We start from the raw sequence: 17,103 nt of genomic DNA, 5'->3' as shown, positions 1-17,103 counted from the left end.
ATTGAACATCGGCTCCATAGACATAATTTAGATCGTGAGTCGAATATTATACGAGTAAATTTTACCTGTCCCATCATTCCCAGGAACGCCCACGTTTTGAACGTCTTCAGTGGCACGCTGACGAGATACTCGTGGAAGAAGGCGCTGATGAAGAACACGATGACGGACGCGGTCGTTTTCCCATAGCCGATCTCGATGATGGGAATGTACAAGTGCCTGGAACCAAAATAATCGCGCAAAAACGTTTCAAGCTTGGCCACGATTAAACGGAGGAAAATTACGCGGCCGTTTAATAGAAAGGATCGAGGCGTTCTCTGGCTCGTTTCCCTCGACGATTCTCTGTGCAGCGAAAATACCCGAGAGAGCGTCTCCTCGGCGTGTAGTCGCTCCTATTACAATGTTGTACCGCAAAATAGCGCGCGCAAGCGTTAAAAAAAGGGCGAGAGAGGCGAAGGAGAACGAGGATGTAGATAAGGAGCGTGGCGTTTAAGGATCAGCGTGGGCGGAATCGTCTCGAAAAATTAAAGCAATGGCTGTGCAAGTTTGTCGGAATAGCGACACTGTGGTGTGTGTCGGTTCACAGAATGGGGGAGGGGAACGACACGAGTCACCGAGAGACAGGAAGAGATCGTTAGCCGGCTTGGTTATCAGTAGCAGTGCATTGGAATGAAGAAAGCTGCAAGACGGCGAGGGAAGAGGAAAAAAATGGCGCAAAGAAAAGAGCCGGCGTAGAAGAGCGAGAGAAACGGAAGGAAGGAAGGAAGGAAATTCAAAGGTGGGAAGCTGTCGTCGTGGACGGTTTCGTCGCCGCGATGAAGAGATGTCTTTCCTTAAAGGTCCACTCTCCTTGTTGCTCCACGAAATAGCGGCCCCTTTTCTTCTTTCTGTTTCGTTTTTACCATTCCTCCTTCAATCTCGGTCTTTCTCCTTCTCTCCACTTCCCTTGCTCGTGGTTCTCGTCGTTCATGGAAAAGACGCTTCGAAATATCTTCCAGTTATAGAGGCATTATAAGTGCCGCGGGGAATAAACAGCCTTAAGTGCGCGCACCACGATGCGTATCGGCTTTTCCCATTACAAACCTGAAAAGACGTCGTCTTCGTCGACAGTCGTCCTTCCCCCTTTCCGCCGTCTGCGACCGTCTACGTCCTCTTCCTGTACCCACCCTCCTCCGTGCAGCTTTTCCATTTTCACCTCTCGCGCCCATTCCCCTCCCCGCCCTTCGCTCGCTTTTCTACCACTCGTTGCCGCCGCGGTCGCATGGCTGCGTGCCAGTTGCAGCTCGCAATTGCAGCTGCATATCTCGGCCCAGACAGAGAAGAAAAAAAAAGAGGGAAGAAGGAAGAGAAGAACGCGGAGAAGAGTTGGGAGCACAGGTGCAGTTCGAAGAACGTCGAGGGACGGGGATGAAATTCGAGTCTTGGGAACGTCGCCGATTCCGACGTTTCCGAACAGCGAAACAGATCTTTATTTTTGCCCGATTAATTATACAGAATTCAGTTAATTGCAACTTGATGAGATTCTTTCCCGATTAATCTACCTCGGCCCGAGGCCTGGAACATTAACTGCGTTGCGTATCTGTCGAAACTCGGCCGTTTCACTCGATCTTTATGCACAGGCGTGCACCTCCTCTCCTCTGAGAGTTATACCTTTAGACAGTAAAGAATTATTGTTTTCTCGTGTATCGTTTCTCACGAGATCCCTTCGATCCTTGGATTTCCAACCCTTCCACGTACACGACACCGTTCGTCTCCCGCGGCCCCGCAATAACAACTTTTCCACGGCTACCTTTTTCGAGGATTTAAACTTTCCGCGGAGCTACTTTCGAAGTAAAAGCGGCCGTCGTCACCGCGGTGGCGCGAGTTGTTAGCGGCACGTGCACCGGCAAAACCGGTGGAAAAGTGGAAGGCCCTATATGGAAAGTTTCTCGCAACTTTGCTGATTGTATTGAGCGAGCGATGCATAATCCAATGGAACGATGACGGGTAAGACGTATGGGAATAAAAAGTGCCAAGCAGGGCGTAAGCTCGCGCTTATCCGACAGTGTACCCTGAACAAGATTTATCCAGAAGTTCCTGGAAAATCGTAAATACTAAGTTTGAACTTGACGATAGGTAACTGGAAAAAAAAAAAGATATTTAACCTTCGAACAATCGTCAAAGTACTAAAACGTGATTCCATATCGAAAACGTATGAAATCACGTACTACAAAATTCTATATGCTGGGATTTGAATATCACGCCTAATTGTTCTCGATTGAAATTAGTTTTCAACGTGTACAGATGTGAATATTTCATTTGTTACACAACGATTCAACCACTCTGCCATATTGTTACGAGTACAAGAATAGCATTGTAACAGTCGTGCATGATTCGGGCCAAATGGAAATGACAAAGCTTTAAAATAGAAACTAATTAAAAGTGACATCGATGGTCCGTGTTACGCGCGTAAACGCGGCTACGAATTAATTTTCCGAAATGAACGTTAAAACAGAAGATTTCGACGCGCACGGATCTGCAGGTAGTTTCATTTTGCGGCAGAATAGTTTTCAAACAGCAGCCGCCGTCCGACACCCTTTCCAGTTACACAGACATTAAAAGTACTACTTAGAGTGGCAGCGGTTATATATATAGAAGGGTGTAGAGAAAAGGTGGGAGTGCACGGTAGAAGCTAAAACAATTAGCCGCAGAGCAGTTTCCACAGGGGTTGAAAGAGGCGGCGGTCCGAGGGATGGTGTACAGGTTACGGGGGAAAGTCTCTGATTCGCGGAAATTTCTCTTCCTATTCGGAGACCAGACAGGTCCCAGGTTCTCGCGAAAAATGTAATTAAATCTCCTTAAAGCAGGACACACTCGTTAACGAAGTTTAGCCGCTTAGGCGAAAAGAAGCTCGATCAAAAGTACGACTCGCGGCTGGATATTGTCTTCTTTCTTTTGCCTGTCCTCGCCGATCTATTTTTATGTACCACGCCTCGTTCTGACTTTGCTCCTATCATTCACACCGTCTACTGCGGAACTATTCGCCAGGGAAGCTAAGTTTCATCATTTCTGCGCGCTCAAGCTCGAAATGACAATTTGCAAAGCTATTTGAAGTACTGTAACGCGTTCGATTAAACGCGACATCTTCTTCTGAATCTTAATACAAGTTTGATCATACCATCGATTTTACTAGAAATAACTCGAAGTAGCTGCCTTTTAACTCGAAGCTAAATTATGTCTCTATACTATATCGTTAATCGCAAAAAACTGCAAATTACTATAGCCCTTATTTGCAACGAAGTTAAGTTACACGAACTTCAAGTTTTACCAAATCTATACTTTTCAGCGAAATAACACGATTAACTGTCACGAAATAATACAAGATTCAACATCTTACAACCTCAAAATTGTAGGTATGCTAGCAGCCTGCTGCGAGATAGAATCAAAATGGCGTAATCTAGCCTAGGCTATCGCTTAAACGTAAACGGTGGCTCCATTTCGAATCGTAGCAATCTACGATCTAACCTTTTATACCGGTATTTTTCGATCGAACCAAATAAGGTGTGCGCAGGATCGTTTACTCGACCAAACGGTGGCTGGTCGTCGCACGATCGAAATCCAACGTATTGTGGCGCCCGGAACATCGTATCAGCGATACTTACCGCACGGCCCACCGATGTACAGGCATATTCCATGTCCTCCAGAAGGTGTCGATGTTATCCGCGTTCCACCAGTCGCAGTAGAAATTTCGATCAGCAAAATGTAACAGTTCACCCATCAGATTGAGGAGCGAATGGAACATCAAGTAGAAGAAGCACAGCCAGACCAGATGGTTCGGTATCTACAAAAACGCACGAAAACAAACATACGTTCATACGCGTAGTTAAAAAACAGCATTTGGGATTATAACGAGAATCGTATGTCAGAAGGGTGAACATTTATTCGCAGAACGGGTGCAAATGGAAGTCACTTTCATCTTCTCTATTACCGGCGGTGAAATGTTTTTCACGCGATGTATCGTTTCGCGCGCGTTGATCTTTGTTAGATCGCGAATGTACAACATGCGAGGGCCAGATAGCCGACAGCAACGCCAGCCAATATTTTATTTCCCTTTGTTTCGTATCTTCGTCCGGGGGCGGCTCGTTAATCCAATGCAAATTCGCGTCTCTCGATATTCCATTCCCGTAGCCTTAGGCGACCGTGCAATTTCGTGTAATTCTTAACCAGTGTTAGCGCACACTCGCCGAGTACAGAAACTGGCTGGGAAGAGGAATGACGCGATAGGAGGAAGAAAATATGATAGCCGGCGAGGCGTAACTACTAAAGGAACATCGATGGCTGTTTCGCGTTTCAGAATATTTAAAATAACCTGCTAATGACGAGACAAAGAATTAACTGGGGGCGGTACGAAAAAAAGAGAAGGATTGGCCGCGTTATTCATATTGGACTGCAGGGCGAGAGGTAATTCCACGCTCGAGTCAGCGCGTCTTGTTAAGTCTTCTTGTTGCCGAGTCTTTGGCAGCGAATTTCCGAAAAATTGCGACGAAATAATATCACCGGGAGAGTGCAATCGCTGCACAGAATCGCAGAGAAGAACACAGAGGAAGGTAAAAGGCAATCGTGTCTGCAGCGAGATCAGACGGATTCTTCCGGCGTAACCATCTTCCTTTCCGGCTTGCCCCACTCGGTCCAACGAAGAATTTTGAAGTTATTTCGTTTCGAATGTCTTCTCTAATTCCCCCTGAAGCACCCTCGCTGCTTCCGTTGGCCCTTTACGCGCTCCAAAGGACTTAATAATGTTGCCAGGCACAAAGGTCAAGTCTCTTCTGCCGGCAGGCATTCGTGGCACTTTTATGAAAAGAGAGGGAGAGCACATCTTTCTTCGCAGAAGATAGGATCTCCTCTGTCTTTCCTCATTTCATCACTCCTTTTTACCACCATCACCATCACCACACCGCTATTGCGCCTTTCTTCCCTCATGGGCAGTTCACGTACTTCGCAAAAACTTACCTCCTCTTTTAATTTCGTTTACCTCGGGTATGACGTCGGTTAAAAGAGTAGAAAGGGGTAGAGCACGAAATCACCCACAGGAGTGGGCGGGATAAAACCTTGTTGAACCGTTTGAGACACGCCAATGATACCACAAAGGAAAAAGCGGTCGGGAGAACTTTGAGTCTCGGCTTCCTGGCTAGCGGCTATTTCAAGAACGATACGGCTTCTACCGTGGCCCCAAGTTTCCATCAAGGAGGAAAAATCTTGGCGGGTGATATGTGACGCGGCAGAGCGAGAGACCCGCGGGAATTTGAATTTTCTCGGTTCGTTTGGTCGGCTCGTGGCAACTAAGTTTTCCTATTAAGCCCGCTCTTTTCAACGAACTGCTCCCAGTTACGTTACATTGTTATACTTCATTCTTCTTCTTTTTTCTTCTCGAGAACCCACGAAAAATTATTTCCTGCTTCGGCGAAGTTGTTTTAATCTATTTAAAGATTTAAACCTCTCTTTCCTCTTGATAAACGTTGTTTTAATACATGAGGGACAAGACGAGAACCGTGCAGTTACAGGAGTCTAAATTTCACAGCTCGTGCCAACTTATATCGAAGATATAACAAGTGTTTAATAAAAGATCGAATCACTATTACGCGAAGCTTGCTGTGCTCAAATAGATCCAGTCCTTTAACCAAACAGAACGAACGTGCTTACGTTTCGTATCAAATGTTAGTCTACCGAAGATTGTATCGTTATTAAAGCAATATTTTTTCAAGAGATCGTCCTTGTGGCTCAAAGAGCGGAATGGAAGATCGATTCCTGATGGGAAATCGTATCGTGCTCGTCGGAGGAGAAATAATGACAAGGTTAAAAAGGATCGGGCAATTTCTCCGTCATCTCGACGAGACGTCTATAAAGTTTGCTCAATTTTTCTTCCGTTCCTGATTGTTATTCTTATATCCCGTTCTTCATACGATAACAGCTACTCCCGTTATATTACATAGCCGCGTAGACCTTGCCGCTGCAGTAAATAGTACGTGACATGTTCCCACGAGGGCAATGATGAGCAGACAGAAAACGAAAAGTGAGAAGAAGAACAAAAAAAAAAGAAAAATGAGAGTACGAAGCTGAAACATGGCAAAGATTCCGAGGGAAATGGAAAGAGTATCGATTAACAATTCAAGAATTTTCAAAATGTATACGTTATTAGAGTTACAAAATGTAGGATTAAGATACAACAAAAATAGTCAAAAATATTGCGAATGGTATAATGAACGACGATAGATCTTTCCAAAGAATTAACAATCAGCGCAAGTCGGATACATAAACTGTTACGACGGTCGTTGATCGCACTCATCCGCCACTTTTACTCGATCGGCTAACGATACCAGCCATCACGATCGTGTCTATATTACGTTCAACCATGAGTAAGTACATATCGGAAATTCAATGGACCCTTCTCTGGTCGTAGTTCTGAATCCAATATGCCTACATTATTGATAGAAATCGATCGATCGTTCGTTCCGTATATATACATAAAGTACACATTAGAGTCTAACGCAGGAGAAACTGCAATGAGGACGAGACACGATCTGCACATGGTCGACACCGAATAAAAGAGCAAAAGGAGAGTGTCTGTGTATCCCATGGTCTTCCCTTCCTCTCCTTTCACCTGGTACTTCGTCTTTTTCGTCAGAGGGGCTGTCGCGCGTCAAAGAGATTCCGAAACGAGCGACGAGTGGACGGGGCGAAGGATCGCGCTCGTATAAAGTAGATCGATCTAAGGAAACGACCTTGTTGGCAACGGACTGCAGGAAAATTGCGTTTCCCCATTACGACGAGATTAAAGTCTCGTCCTACATTGCAGTACCGAAACCACCTCCTCTTCGCGACCATCTCTATACACGCCGATCCACCCCTTTGGTCGAACATTGCCACCCTCTGTTTTCCAAGTTCAGCCGAGGTTCGTATATAAGAACCGCAATTAACCGACGACGATCATGGTCAGTGGTCTGTACGAACAGCCTCACAGTTATTTGCGGTGTAAACGAAAATAAGGATTCCCTCGATCCTGTATCAGGCTCGTGTATCCCGGAGGTGGTCTCCTCTTTCTCTCGAGGGCTTCTTTTCTTCTGCGGACCCTGCGTTGTCACTGATTTCGCTCCTTCGATCGGCAAACAATTATTTTTCCCGCTTCAAACTTCTTCCACTCTCTTTCTCTCTCTCTCTCTCTCTCTCTCTCCCTCCCTCCCTCTCTTTCGCTTTGCTCTCAGCGTGATACGGCGAAGGTAGAAAACAAAAGGGGACAAAAGGGGCGCTTCAAGAATGAGCAATCCTTCTCGTGGCGTGACTTATGAGATTGGAAGAGGAGTTTTCGTTGCGTTCGCCCCGAGGAACCTTCGACCGAACCACTTATATCTTCCAGTTAAAGCTTGCGTCGATATCGCTCTCGGAGAAGGTTATTACTAGTCGACTCGATCCTCTGCTCTTCGATTTTTCCCAGTAATCCCCTTTTTCAAAATTATTTGATCGCGTGATCGAGCTTTTTTCCTGCAGAGAAATCGAATAATCCTCGACGGCGAAGGGAGAGAGAGAGAGAGGGAGAGAGAGAGAGGGAGAGAGAGAGAGGGAGATGTGGTTGATTTTTCCACAAAACGTCAGACCAGCTAGACTGTTGTTTACACGTCGAGCCGCAGACGTCGATAATTAATGACGCGATGGGTCCAATTAACTGGCACCCGGCAAAAATTTGTTAGCAAAGCTCAGCCATGCGTGACTTTTTGGCTGGCGTGTTTTAATCGCAAACAACCAACAACACGACTATTATACACGCTCCAGGAGGACATTCGCGGTAGTCGCTTTGGGACCAAGTCATATAATTGAATTCGGTTCACCGAGTCCGGTTCACTGATCGAAACACTACGGCTGGCTAGTTTCGATCTGGAGCATTCGGACTAACGAGAGAATAACGAGCACGGGTAACGACGATCGAATGGAATCGGGCTGACGATCTCGATGGGCGCCATGGCAGATTGCCCCCAACACAACAGCGAAGACGCGAGTAAAATATACAGGGTGATTCTTGGCAAACAGCCGATTGTCTTCGATGAGCGAAGCTATGCCATTTTAGCGAACGCTGTGTGATAAACAATGCAGAATATTTGTTAAATTTCTCTGATAAACTGCATTGGTAGCCTTTTACAGAGACAAGCGAACTTTTATCCAGTTGAACAAACTTCTTTCGATTCGTCGACCAGGCTGGGTAGATTTAAGAAAGGCCGAAGTAGTGGAAACGACGAATTTAAAAGTTTCATCGGAACCCAAAATTTTTATATCTCCTTAGATCGATGAAATTGAATGTTAAGGACACGTTTTCTAGAGTTTTAAAAAGCATCGATCAATATGGAAAGATTTTCGTTGCCATCCGCATAATTTAAAATCCTAAAGTACGCAGTGAAAAGAAAGATTCCATGAGCAATCTGCGAGATTCGAAGGGAACAACATCAATCATTTCGTAAGAATCATGCCGTACACATTGTACGATTTCATTCGCGAGTGCTTGTTCAAATTTCCTCGCTCTCAAACGAGAGAACATACATATTATTCTTCGCGTGCCAATCGATCCTTTGTTTGGCGAGCGTTGGCTCGTCGTTCGATTAATATATCAACTACAAACGAATATCGCATAAAAAGACGAATATTTCGAAAATGCACGGCTCTTTCCAACACGTTGACCGATATTAAACATTTCAATTGTCAGGCATATTAGTTATACGTGACGAGGCTGTCACAGAAACACCGGTACGGACCATAAATTTACATTTACGGTTTTCTCGCGCTCGCGGGGCTAAAAATCCTTCGTCCATTATCGACGACAGGGGTTGCTTATTTGCACGACACTTGTTTCTAGCCGAACATGGCTTTCACGTTAATACAGGAAAATGTTGTGGACGGGGTCAACTCGAAAATCCATTTTTCTGATTACCCTTCCATTAATGTGACCCCCAATCCCCCATTTTCACCCGACATCGCCGTCGGCTTTTCGTACGCGAATAACAGCGTTCCGCGATATCACATTATACAGAATTAATCTAATGGTTTTTATCGTTGATGATGGACGCGTTGTTCCTTTGATACGCCAGTCCCGACGCGTATTTTACGCATCGTGTGACCCCTTTCAACATGCTACACGAGACTGTGTACTGTTATCGCTGTAAACCCGAAGTGAAAATTTTAATTAACGCATTGAAAGCGCGGTCCAAGGGAGGTGGGTGGGGTGGGGGTAGAGTATCGGATCGTGGCTTTAATGGTATCCGCAAATGTTACGTGTCAAATTATGAAGCTGTGTTTTCCGAGTTTACGTCGCCGGTTATGGGATAACGCGGCTATTTCCCCTCGCCATTCGAAACTCGATAAAATCCATACACGTAGAACTACGCTGGTTAAAGCTCCCAAGCCCTTTGCAAATGAACGACGCCCAGGAGATATCACAAACTATCTGTATTTCGCGATCGCCGTTTCTGGTGTCACGCAGCAACGCCGCCCTCAACGTGAAACAATCGGGTGGGGAGGAATACCCGAGTAAAATGAAGATGCGAGAGAAGCTTCATGAAATTACCTTGGTACGCGTTTTAAAGGCAACGAAAGTACTCCGAATACGAGATGGCGGACGTGGCCTCCCGCTGTTATATGTTTTCGTCGACGACGCGCACCGAGCTTCTCCACTGCTTTCGGAACACCGGCCAGGAAATACGAAGTTCGTAAGAGAATTATACGTATACGTGCCGCATCGGAGTTACATTGCCTTCCACTTCCGGAATCGACGAAGCAACTTCCCCCGCGGAGGAAAACGTCGCCTCCGGCACGACAGAGGAAAGAATATCTTATTAAGAGGGGGGAATAGCTCTCCCTTCGAGCGGTTGCCTCGAGTTGCTGGCTCGATTATCGATGGCAAAGGCAGCACGAGTTACAGGAAAACTCCGTTACCCGGCAGTCTCTACGACTTCTGCGAGCGTATAATTCACGCGGAGACGACGACGCGAAGGTGCACGGCCGGCTGTACATAGGACGAAAGTTGAATCATGAATTCGTACTTTCCGCCGAAAGTTTCACAAGCGAGTGCATTGAAACGGTTGTAGCCATGTTTCGCCAAATCGAAATTGAAACGTTCTCGCCGTGTCTATCCGCGCCAGAGGTTTGCAACGACGCACTGTATTAAGTGGTATACTTATCGACGACACAGTTCCCGGTCCTCGACGTTACGAGATCGCACATCGCTTTCACTGTTCCAGCGAGGACCGACGAGTTCGCGAACAGGAAAGGAGATTGAATTCGCAAATATTGCTCCGAGGCTTTCCGCCTAAGAGCGGATGGCGACGGGATGGCAAACGATTCTAGGAGGATCTCGCGGAGAACACAGGTGCAATAATGTTTCGCACAGGCGTCGGTATAAGTTCATACGTTTCTGAGAGAAAATACGCGCCACGAGTCTGGTTGGAAACAGGAAACGTTCATTTGAGGCAGGTTTAGTAATTCTAACGAGAGAACGTGGTTTCCACGTTTACTATTTTTCGAGGAATTCTTATCGCCGGAACCGATGAAATACAGTCGGAGGCAAAAATAAGCGGACAGTAGCGAAAATAAGTATCGATGAAGTTTCGTCAAATACGATTTGTTTGCACAAAATTAATTTCAATTATTTACTAGATTATTTATGTGCTACAAGTATATATAATAAATAAAACTTAAACATACAACACTAGTAATAATTGGATTAAACTTCATTGATGCATACGTATGTTTACAGTACCTGTCCACTTTTGTCTTCGATTGCATTTTAAAAACAAATGACTTGTACTCGATGTCGGCATTTCATTAAGAAAAAAAATTTAGATTTTTCACATTAAAAGATACGAATTCTCGTAGATTTAATCACGCTTCGATGATGCAAGCGCTTAAGTGTTTCTGGTCCACAGCACGCGCCTACTTTGTTTTCAACTTGGATTATACTCACGGCCAGTTTCAGCAAACGCTCGGAAGCCTTCGCCACGTCCATATTCTGGAAAATAAACGAAGTTCGATCATTAATACAAAGGGAGTCACGTGAGCGCTAAATAAGGGAAAATAAATAAATTAAAAGACCGAAATTGGGAGCTGCAGGGACGGGGCGGGGGGTGGGTGAAAGAATGGTACGAAACGAAAGTTCCTAATTGGATTCAAACCTGCGGAATATGTAGCGGAATTCGCCCAGTACGCGCAGAAATTTTTGCACAATGATCGCGATGAACAGTAGTGGCTCGTAATTAAAATTAGCTGGAAATAATTAGCTGGCGTGGAATTCTTGCAAATTCACTGATGTAAGCACAATTGCATGGAATTCGAAAATATTTTGAGATGTTTAAAGATTCTTCGACCGTGTCGATATTTGGCAGGTAGAAAAATATTTGCCATAGCAACAAGAACAATTAAATTATATCACAATATACTATATGTGATGGTATTTTTTTGTTTGAAAGAATGGTATTTTTTGAAAATAAATTCCGAATATATCTTCGGCAAGCGTGTGAAATACGTAGGTGCAGATACGTAGATGCAGTTGTGTAACTATTAATATTTATATTTATTCATTGCGGTAGAAACAATGCAAATATATCCTCGAAATTTATCATACTTCGCGTTATATTCGCTGTATATTTTCCAATGAAAATATAATGCCACCAATGTTTCCTCCCTGCGATCCGCGTCATGTAGCAAGGTATCGTAATTATACGTGATAAAGAAAAACGTTCATGTAAAAAGCTCTGAAATACCATCCCACGTTTAAAGAATCCACTTTATACACTATACTCTACGACCCCTGAATCTCTTTTATTTAACACGAATCGCTAACCATTTTTCTTTTTGAAAAGACAGTGGTAGTTCTTAACATCATATCAGAGTAAAAGCTAAAAAAAAGTTGAAAATGAAGGTTCAGGTACTGCGTCAGAATTTAAAAACTACCATTTAAAGGAATGGAGGCAACAATACTCGGTTTATAAAGGGTATGCAAATGTACGTCAATTGAAATGGCAACTGATAAACCAAATGGAGAGCACGAAGTTCCATAGATTAACAGCGTTCGGTAACTGGGCGCAATGAGTACTCGTGGTCGCTGGAAAGTATCCTCTTATTCCCCCACACTCGAAAACGTCGAAGGAGCTTTCCAGCAATGGAATTGATATTTCGTGCGGTGTACTAATTGAATACAGGGGAAGGAAACTACCCTTCCGGCGTTCTGCTTAAGTGGCGGTTTGTCGAGGTCTCTCCGAATGGCACAACACGAGAACTCACGGTGCTTATATACCCAGGCTTACAAATAAATACCTAAAGAGCCTCCTGTCGATTTCAACACGCCATTTGTATGCACACATACACTCACGCTTACGTAAATACAGAAATACAGCGGATGTATTCGTGACTATATAATTTTTAGACTTTTACGGAGGATAAAAATCGCCGAGAAAGAAAAGGAATGGGAAAATGTGGGAATGGGAAACAAACAGAACAACGATTCGTGGAATAAAATTCCGTTCGAATGAAGAATGTGCAAAGTTTCGAGGAAATATGAAATTATGCGTGTGCAATTTGAATGTAATTCGATTCCGTTTCGGAGACGGCAATTTCGCCAACGTTTCGCAGATTAAAACGAAACTATGTATAATTATATGCATCGTGGGATTCGTAATTACAGTGCTTGATGCATGTTCGTTATAAACCCGGAATATAATATTCTAATTTGAGGGGACCCGCGCGGTCTGGGAACGCTCGAACTGGCTAACGAGATGTTCCATGAATTCGGGCTTAAATAATCGTTTTGATCGGACCGATAAAAATTTCGCAAAGAAGATAATTGACGTTTCGTGAGCGGATATCAAGATTCGTGGATGAATATAATTAACGAAAAAAGTGTAAAAGTTCTTTCGATTGTTCCATTCTACGAATCTGACGGACGATAAAGAAGCGTTGAGTCAAGCATCGCTTTGAATCGTTTGATCGTAAACCTGCCAAATTTTCACGGAGTTTAAATACTGTCACAAATACAAAATGAATCGACTTTTGCTCGTTAATGGAGGATTAAATTAAAAAATAATATATTTATACCAATGTGATGTAAAATATATACCACCCTTTTATAAAATTAAAAATACTAAATAAAGAAAATTTCAACAATTGATCTATTCATGTTGGTCTTTTATAATGAGAACCGTCGTCAATGAAGCACCCAATGAACATTCAATTTTATCGGAAAGAAACAAAACATTATAAATATAAATTTGTCGAAGTTCCTGAGTAGTATTCCGACAGAAGTAATTAAGTTTACAGGCGAATAATTAGCCATATGTAGCGTGAGTAAAGTCAATGGCTAAACAAAATCTTGTTTAACAAAGTTCTTGTAACTTTGATAAGACATCGCTGATTAAAAGTAAAACAATTTTCCTCAAGATCTTCCTTTTTCATTGGTACTACATTCTAGGAAAAGTAATACCTTTGGCATTCACTTTTTAACTCACTCTGAGACTGTAACAGGGTATCGCGTTTCTCGAGAAAATTAAGTACGCGTTATAAAGCTTCATGCTAATGTCACTTCAGTTAGAAACCCTTTGACCCTAAAAGCGATCAAACATCCGAAAGGAACTGCTTTATCTTCCCTCTGCGTTTGCAAAAAATTGTTTCACTGTTCGATGACACGTGGCCCGTCCAAGAAACGAAAAAGGACTTGTTGAACTTCGCCGAAAAACCGACGGTATCTTGAACGATCGCGTTTCTATTTCCAGTTGAAAGGATGCTTGGTTGGCTCGAGAGGTTTCCCGAATGAATGGTACAGCTTGAGTCGCGTTCACCGCGTGCATAGAAGGGGAAAGTGGAGAGGCGTTCGAAGCGAAAATAAAAAGAGAATGTATCGTATCTTTTCGTCTCCTCCTATTTCTTCTCTTTCTTTGTCGCGTGAGATGGTGTGCCATGTGGATCGATCGTCTCTGACCGAGTCAAAGGCCAGAAACCTTGGGGTGGAAAGGGTTATAATAAGCCGTCTCGGACGGAAACGCCAACGGTCTCGAGGTACTAAAGTAGTCGTAACTCGAGCCCACAAACGGTGTTGTCTACGCCACTGAAACTGAATACTAGCTTTCACTAGAATGGAACGCGACGAATACTTTTCGTCTCGCGAGGGTACCTATAAGCGCCTTCTCAGACTCGGTAGGGAAGAGACAGAGAGAAAGAGAGAGAGAGAGAGAGGGAAAGAAACAGAAACGAAAGAAGGGACGAGTAGCAAAAAGAAGGAATGAGAAACGGTTGGAAGAAGCTATTCCTTCCTACTCCTCACTAGGACAACTCCGCCGTGGAAGCTTGCGCGATATCGGTTCCTTCTTTCGACATCGTTTCAATTAGCGATCAGAGATTTACGACTTTGCATCCACGAACACCTTCTTGTCGCGCTGCCGCGATTATTCTCGAGATACTGACAATTCACTAGCCTCGAATTGAATTCCGAGCGAGTCAACAATGGCGGAGCAATCGAGGGAATCGTTGCTATACACAGGGTGTTTATGTGTGCGTTTTATCTTCCCTTCATCTCGTTCCGTCACTCGCGGCAGAAAAATTAGGAGTAATTTCGAGAGAAGGGTCGCGGCACATCCGATGTTAGCCCGAGCAAACGACGTGGGAGAACACACACATACACACAATTCTCTCTCTCTCTCTCTCTCTCTCTCTCTCTCCTTTCCATCTCTTGTTACTTTTCGTCGAATCAATTCTCCTAGCTCTTGTCATTTATTAAATGTCATAACGGACGCAACGGTACCATTCAGCGATGACGTTAGTTCTCTACAAAGCGGAGGGAAGATCGACGGTGGAGATACGTTTTTGAGCAACCGTGAAACTACGTTCTGTAATTGAATTCCCATCACAGTGTAAACGAAAGTAATAGTTCTTCCCGTTTCCCGTCTGTCAGCTGTACGCCGCTGTTATCACGAACAAGCCGAAAGAATTAAGGTCTTCTCGATACGTTTCCCGTCTCGGTTGCTCCCGAGTTGACGTTTGGTTACGGTTCGATACGTATAACCCTCGATACTCAATGTCCAATGCCGAAAGGAATATTCATGGAAGTTCGTTAACGATCGAGTGAACAGAACCTCAATTTCCGGTTGAAGATATCAGGGAACAGCGTCAAGTCGACAAAATAGAATAGTCTGGTTTCTTGCCCGTGTCAAGGGTGAAATTATTAAGGATACCGTTTCGTTTGCAATAATCATGGCTATCAAGCGAACATGGACAATCGGCTTTTCAGCTACCACGAGCCGAGATATTTTTACCTGTCGTATTTTAGCTTCCATCATCTTCAGTCACTGTTGGTCGTTTTACCTCTTAGATGGAACCGGACAAATATCTGACAGACTGAAAATTCCTTTCAAACGACAATGTTCAGCAGGATACTCAAGCTCAAAGCCGACACGAGGAGGAAAAAGAAGAGTGAATGGGCGAAAATAAAAATATTGGAAGTCATCGATGTACAGAAAAGTCGGACACGATTTTTTTCCCTCCTCAACTGTTCGTTGACGTGCGTGCAGTCACGGCCTCCGAAGAAGATTGCATACCACGGCGAGTAAAAAAGAAGGCGAGAGAGAGAGAGAGAGAGAGAGAGAGAGAGAAAGGAGGCAGTTTACGAGCATTCATGATGGGAAATCGATACGATATTTCATCCGTTTTGTCGTCAACGGCCTCGAAAGTGCGAACAACCAAGCTGCAGAGCCTGCACCCACTGACTCACCATCCTTTGTGCACTCTCCAGCACCCTCGAAAATCCTTTAAACGTTCATCCCTTTAAGCAGTAGCACGTCGTCGAACCGATAAGGTGACGTTCGATGCGACCACGCCGTCACCGTTGCTCTAGAGTGTGAAGTCATTCGTGTGCAGGGATGTGCGCCGTGAAAGATAGGCGAAACGTACAACCGGCTATTTACACGTCACGGCAGACAGAAAATATTCAATGACCTATAAGATGAATGGCCTCTTGCTGGTAGCGCTATTAACCATCAATGTTATGTATGCACGTCAGACTGAAAAATCTTATCACCCTGCAGAACACCGTTTCACATAGTGAAACTCCTATTTACCTTTCTCCACTTTTCCGGAAGACAAACGACCTCGAGTACAAATTATACGACATCGATGACTCGCGTGACCCGCAGATGATTTTAATCGTCAATGACATGAATCACCTCTATGGCGCAACACGAACCCTAATGACGTTTGAGATTGATAAGTTAGTAGCCCGGTGGCGCGAAGTTACTGAGTGAAATCCGTTAGAAAAAATTATCCTTGTCAACCTGTAAACGTTCGAATAATTAATTATCCGGCTATGTTAACCGTATACAGAACGAAACAGTGGCTATAACTGATTAAGCGTTCGTTTACAATGAACGCATTACGACGCGTGTACGTGCGATCTTTCGTCTATAACAAGCACGTGATTCCATCCAGGTGTAATTAATAATATTATTCTCACTAGATAAGGATAAATAGCCATTAATACCTGAATGAACGAGAAGTTTGTTAACAGAACAGAAGTTCGTTTGGCAGTTGTGCTCGTGTTAATTAGTAATACCAAGTTCGATGATGTTCCTGATAGTTGAGGTAGGGTGACTTTAACTTCGGTTTCGATACTGTTTTGCAATCTACGTTCAGTGGCTCGTCAACGAAGCTACTAAAGGAGAAGTAAATTAATGTACACTGTTAATTAAAAAGAATACGCTTTAATGAAATTTCTTGTAATTACAAAGTGGGAAATGTAAATGTATCAATAGCGAAGTTGCACGCAAATTGTATACGTAAACAATTGCAAACAATTGCAATTGTAATAGCAGATCATTTTATTGAAGTTTGAAACCAAAGAGAAAACGGGCAATTTTTTATTGTAACCTATAGTTGAAGCATACATATAGATCTGGGGGAGGGTCAGAACAAAAAGATCCCAAGATGGATGGGATCAATGTAAGAAAAGTAGAAACGTGCAGACTATTTCTTAGAAAGTGTGACTCGACAGAACTGCTCGAGAAATGTCAGTTACTACGAAAACGTGGTATATATATATACATATATAGTATT

General features: G+C 43.8%; 1 protein-coding gene across 1 annotated transcript in view; it reads right to left on the bottom strand.

The window, feature by feature from the left end:
- Positions 1-17,103, bottom strand: part of LOC122574321 (diacylglycerol O-acyltransferase 1) — an 88,223-nt gene that overhangs the window by 2,365 nt on the left and 68,755 nt on the right. The window contains exons 9-11 of the mRNA XM_043741766.1: positions 10,976-11,020; positions 3,639-3,817; positions 66-216 (exon numbers count right to left, since the gene is read on the bottom strand). Of these exons, the coding sequence (XP_043597701.1) occupies positions 66-216; positions 3,639-3,817; positions 10,976-11,020 (375 nt within the window). The remainder of the gene's footprint in view (positions 1-65; positions 217-3,638; positions 3,818-10,975; positions 11,021-17,103) is intronic.

The sequence above is a fragment of the Bombus pyrosoma genome, linkage group LG13 (assembly GCF_014825855.1).
Source record: "Bombus pyrosoma isolate SC7728 linkage group LG13, ASM1482585v1, whole genome shotgun sequence".
In the NCBI taxonomy this organism is placed as follows: Eukaryota; Metazoa; Arthropoda; class Insecta; order Hymenoptera; family Apidae; genus Bombus; species Bombus pyrosoma.
The sequence above is the reverse complement of the archived record's forward strand: the minus strand, read 5'-3'. Positions and strand labels throughout refer to the sequence as shown.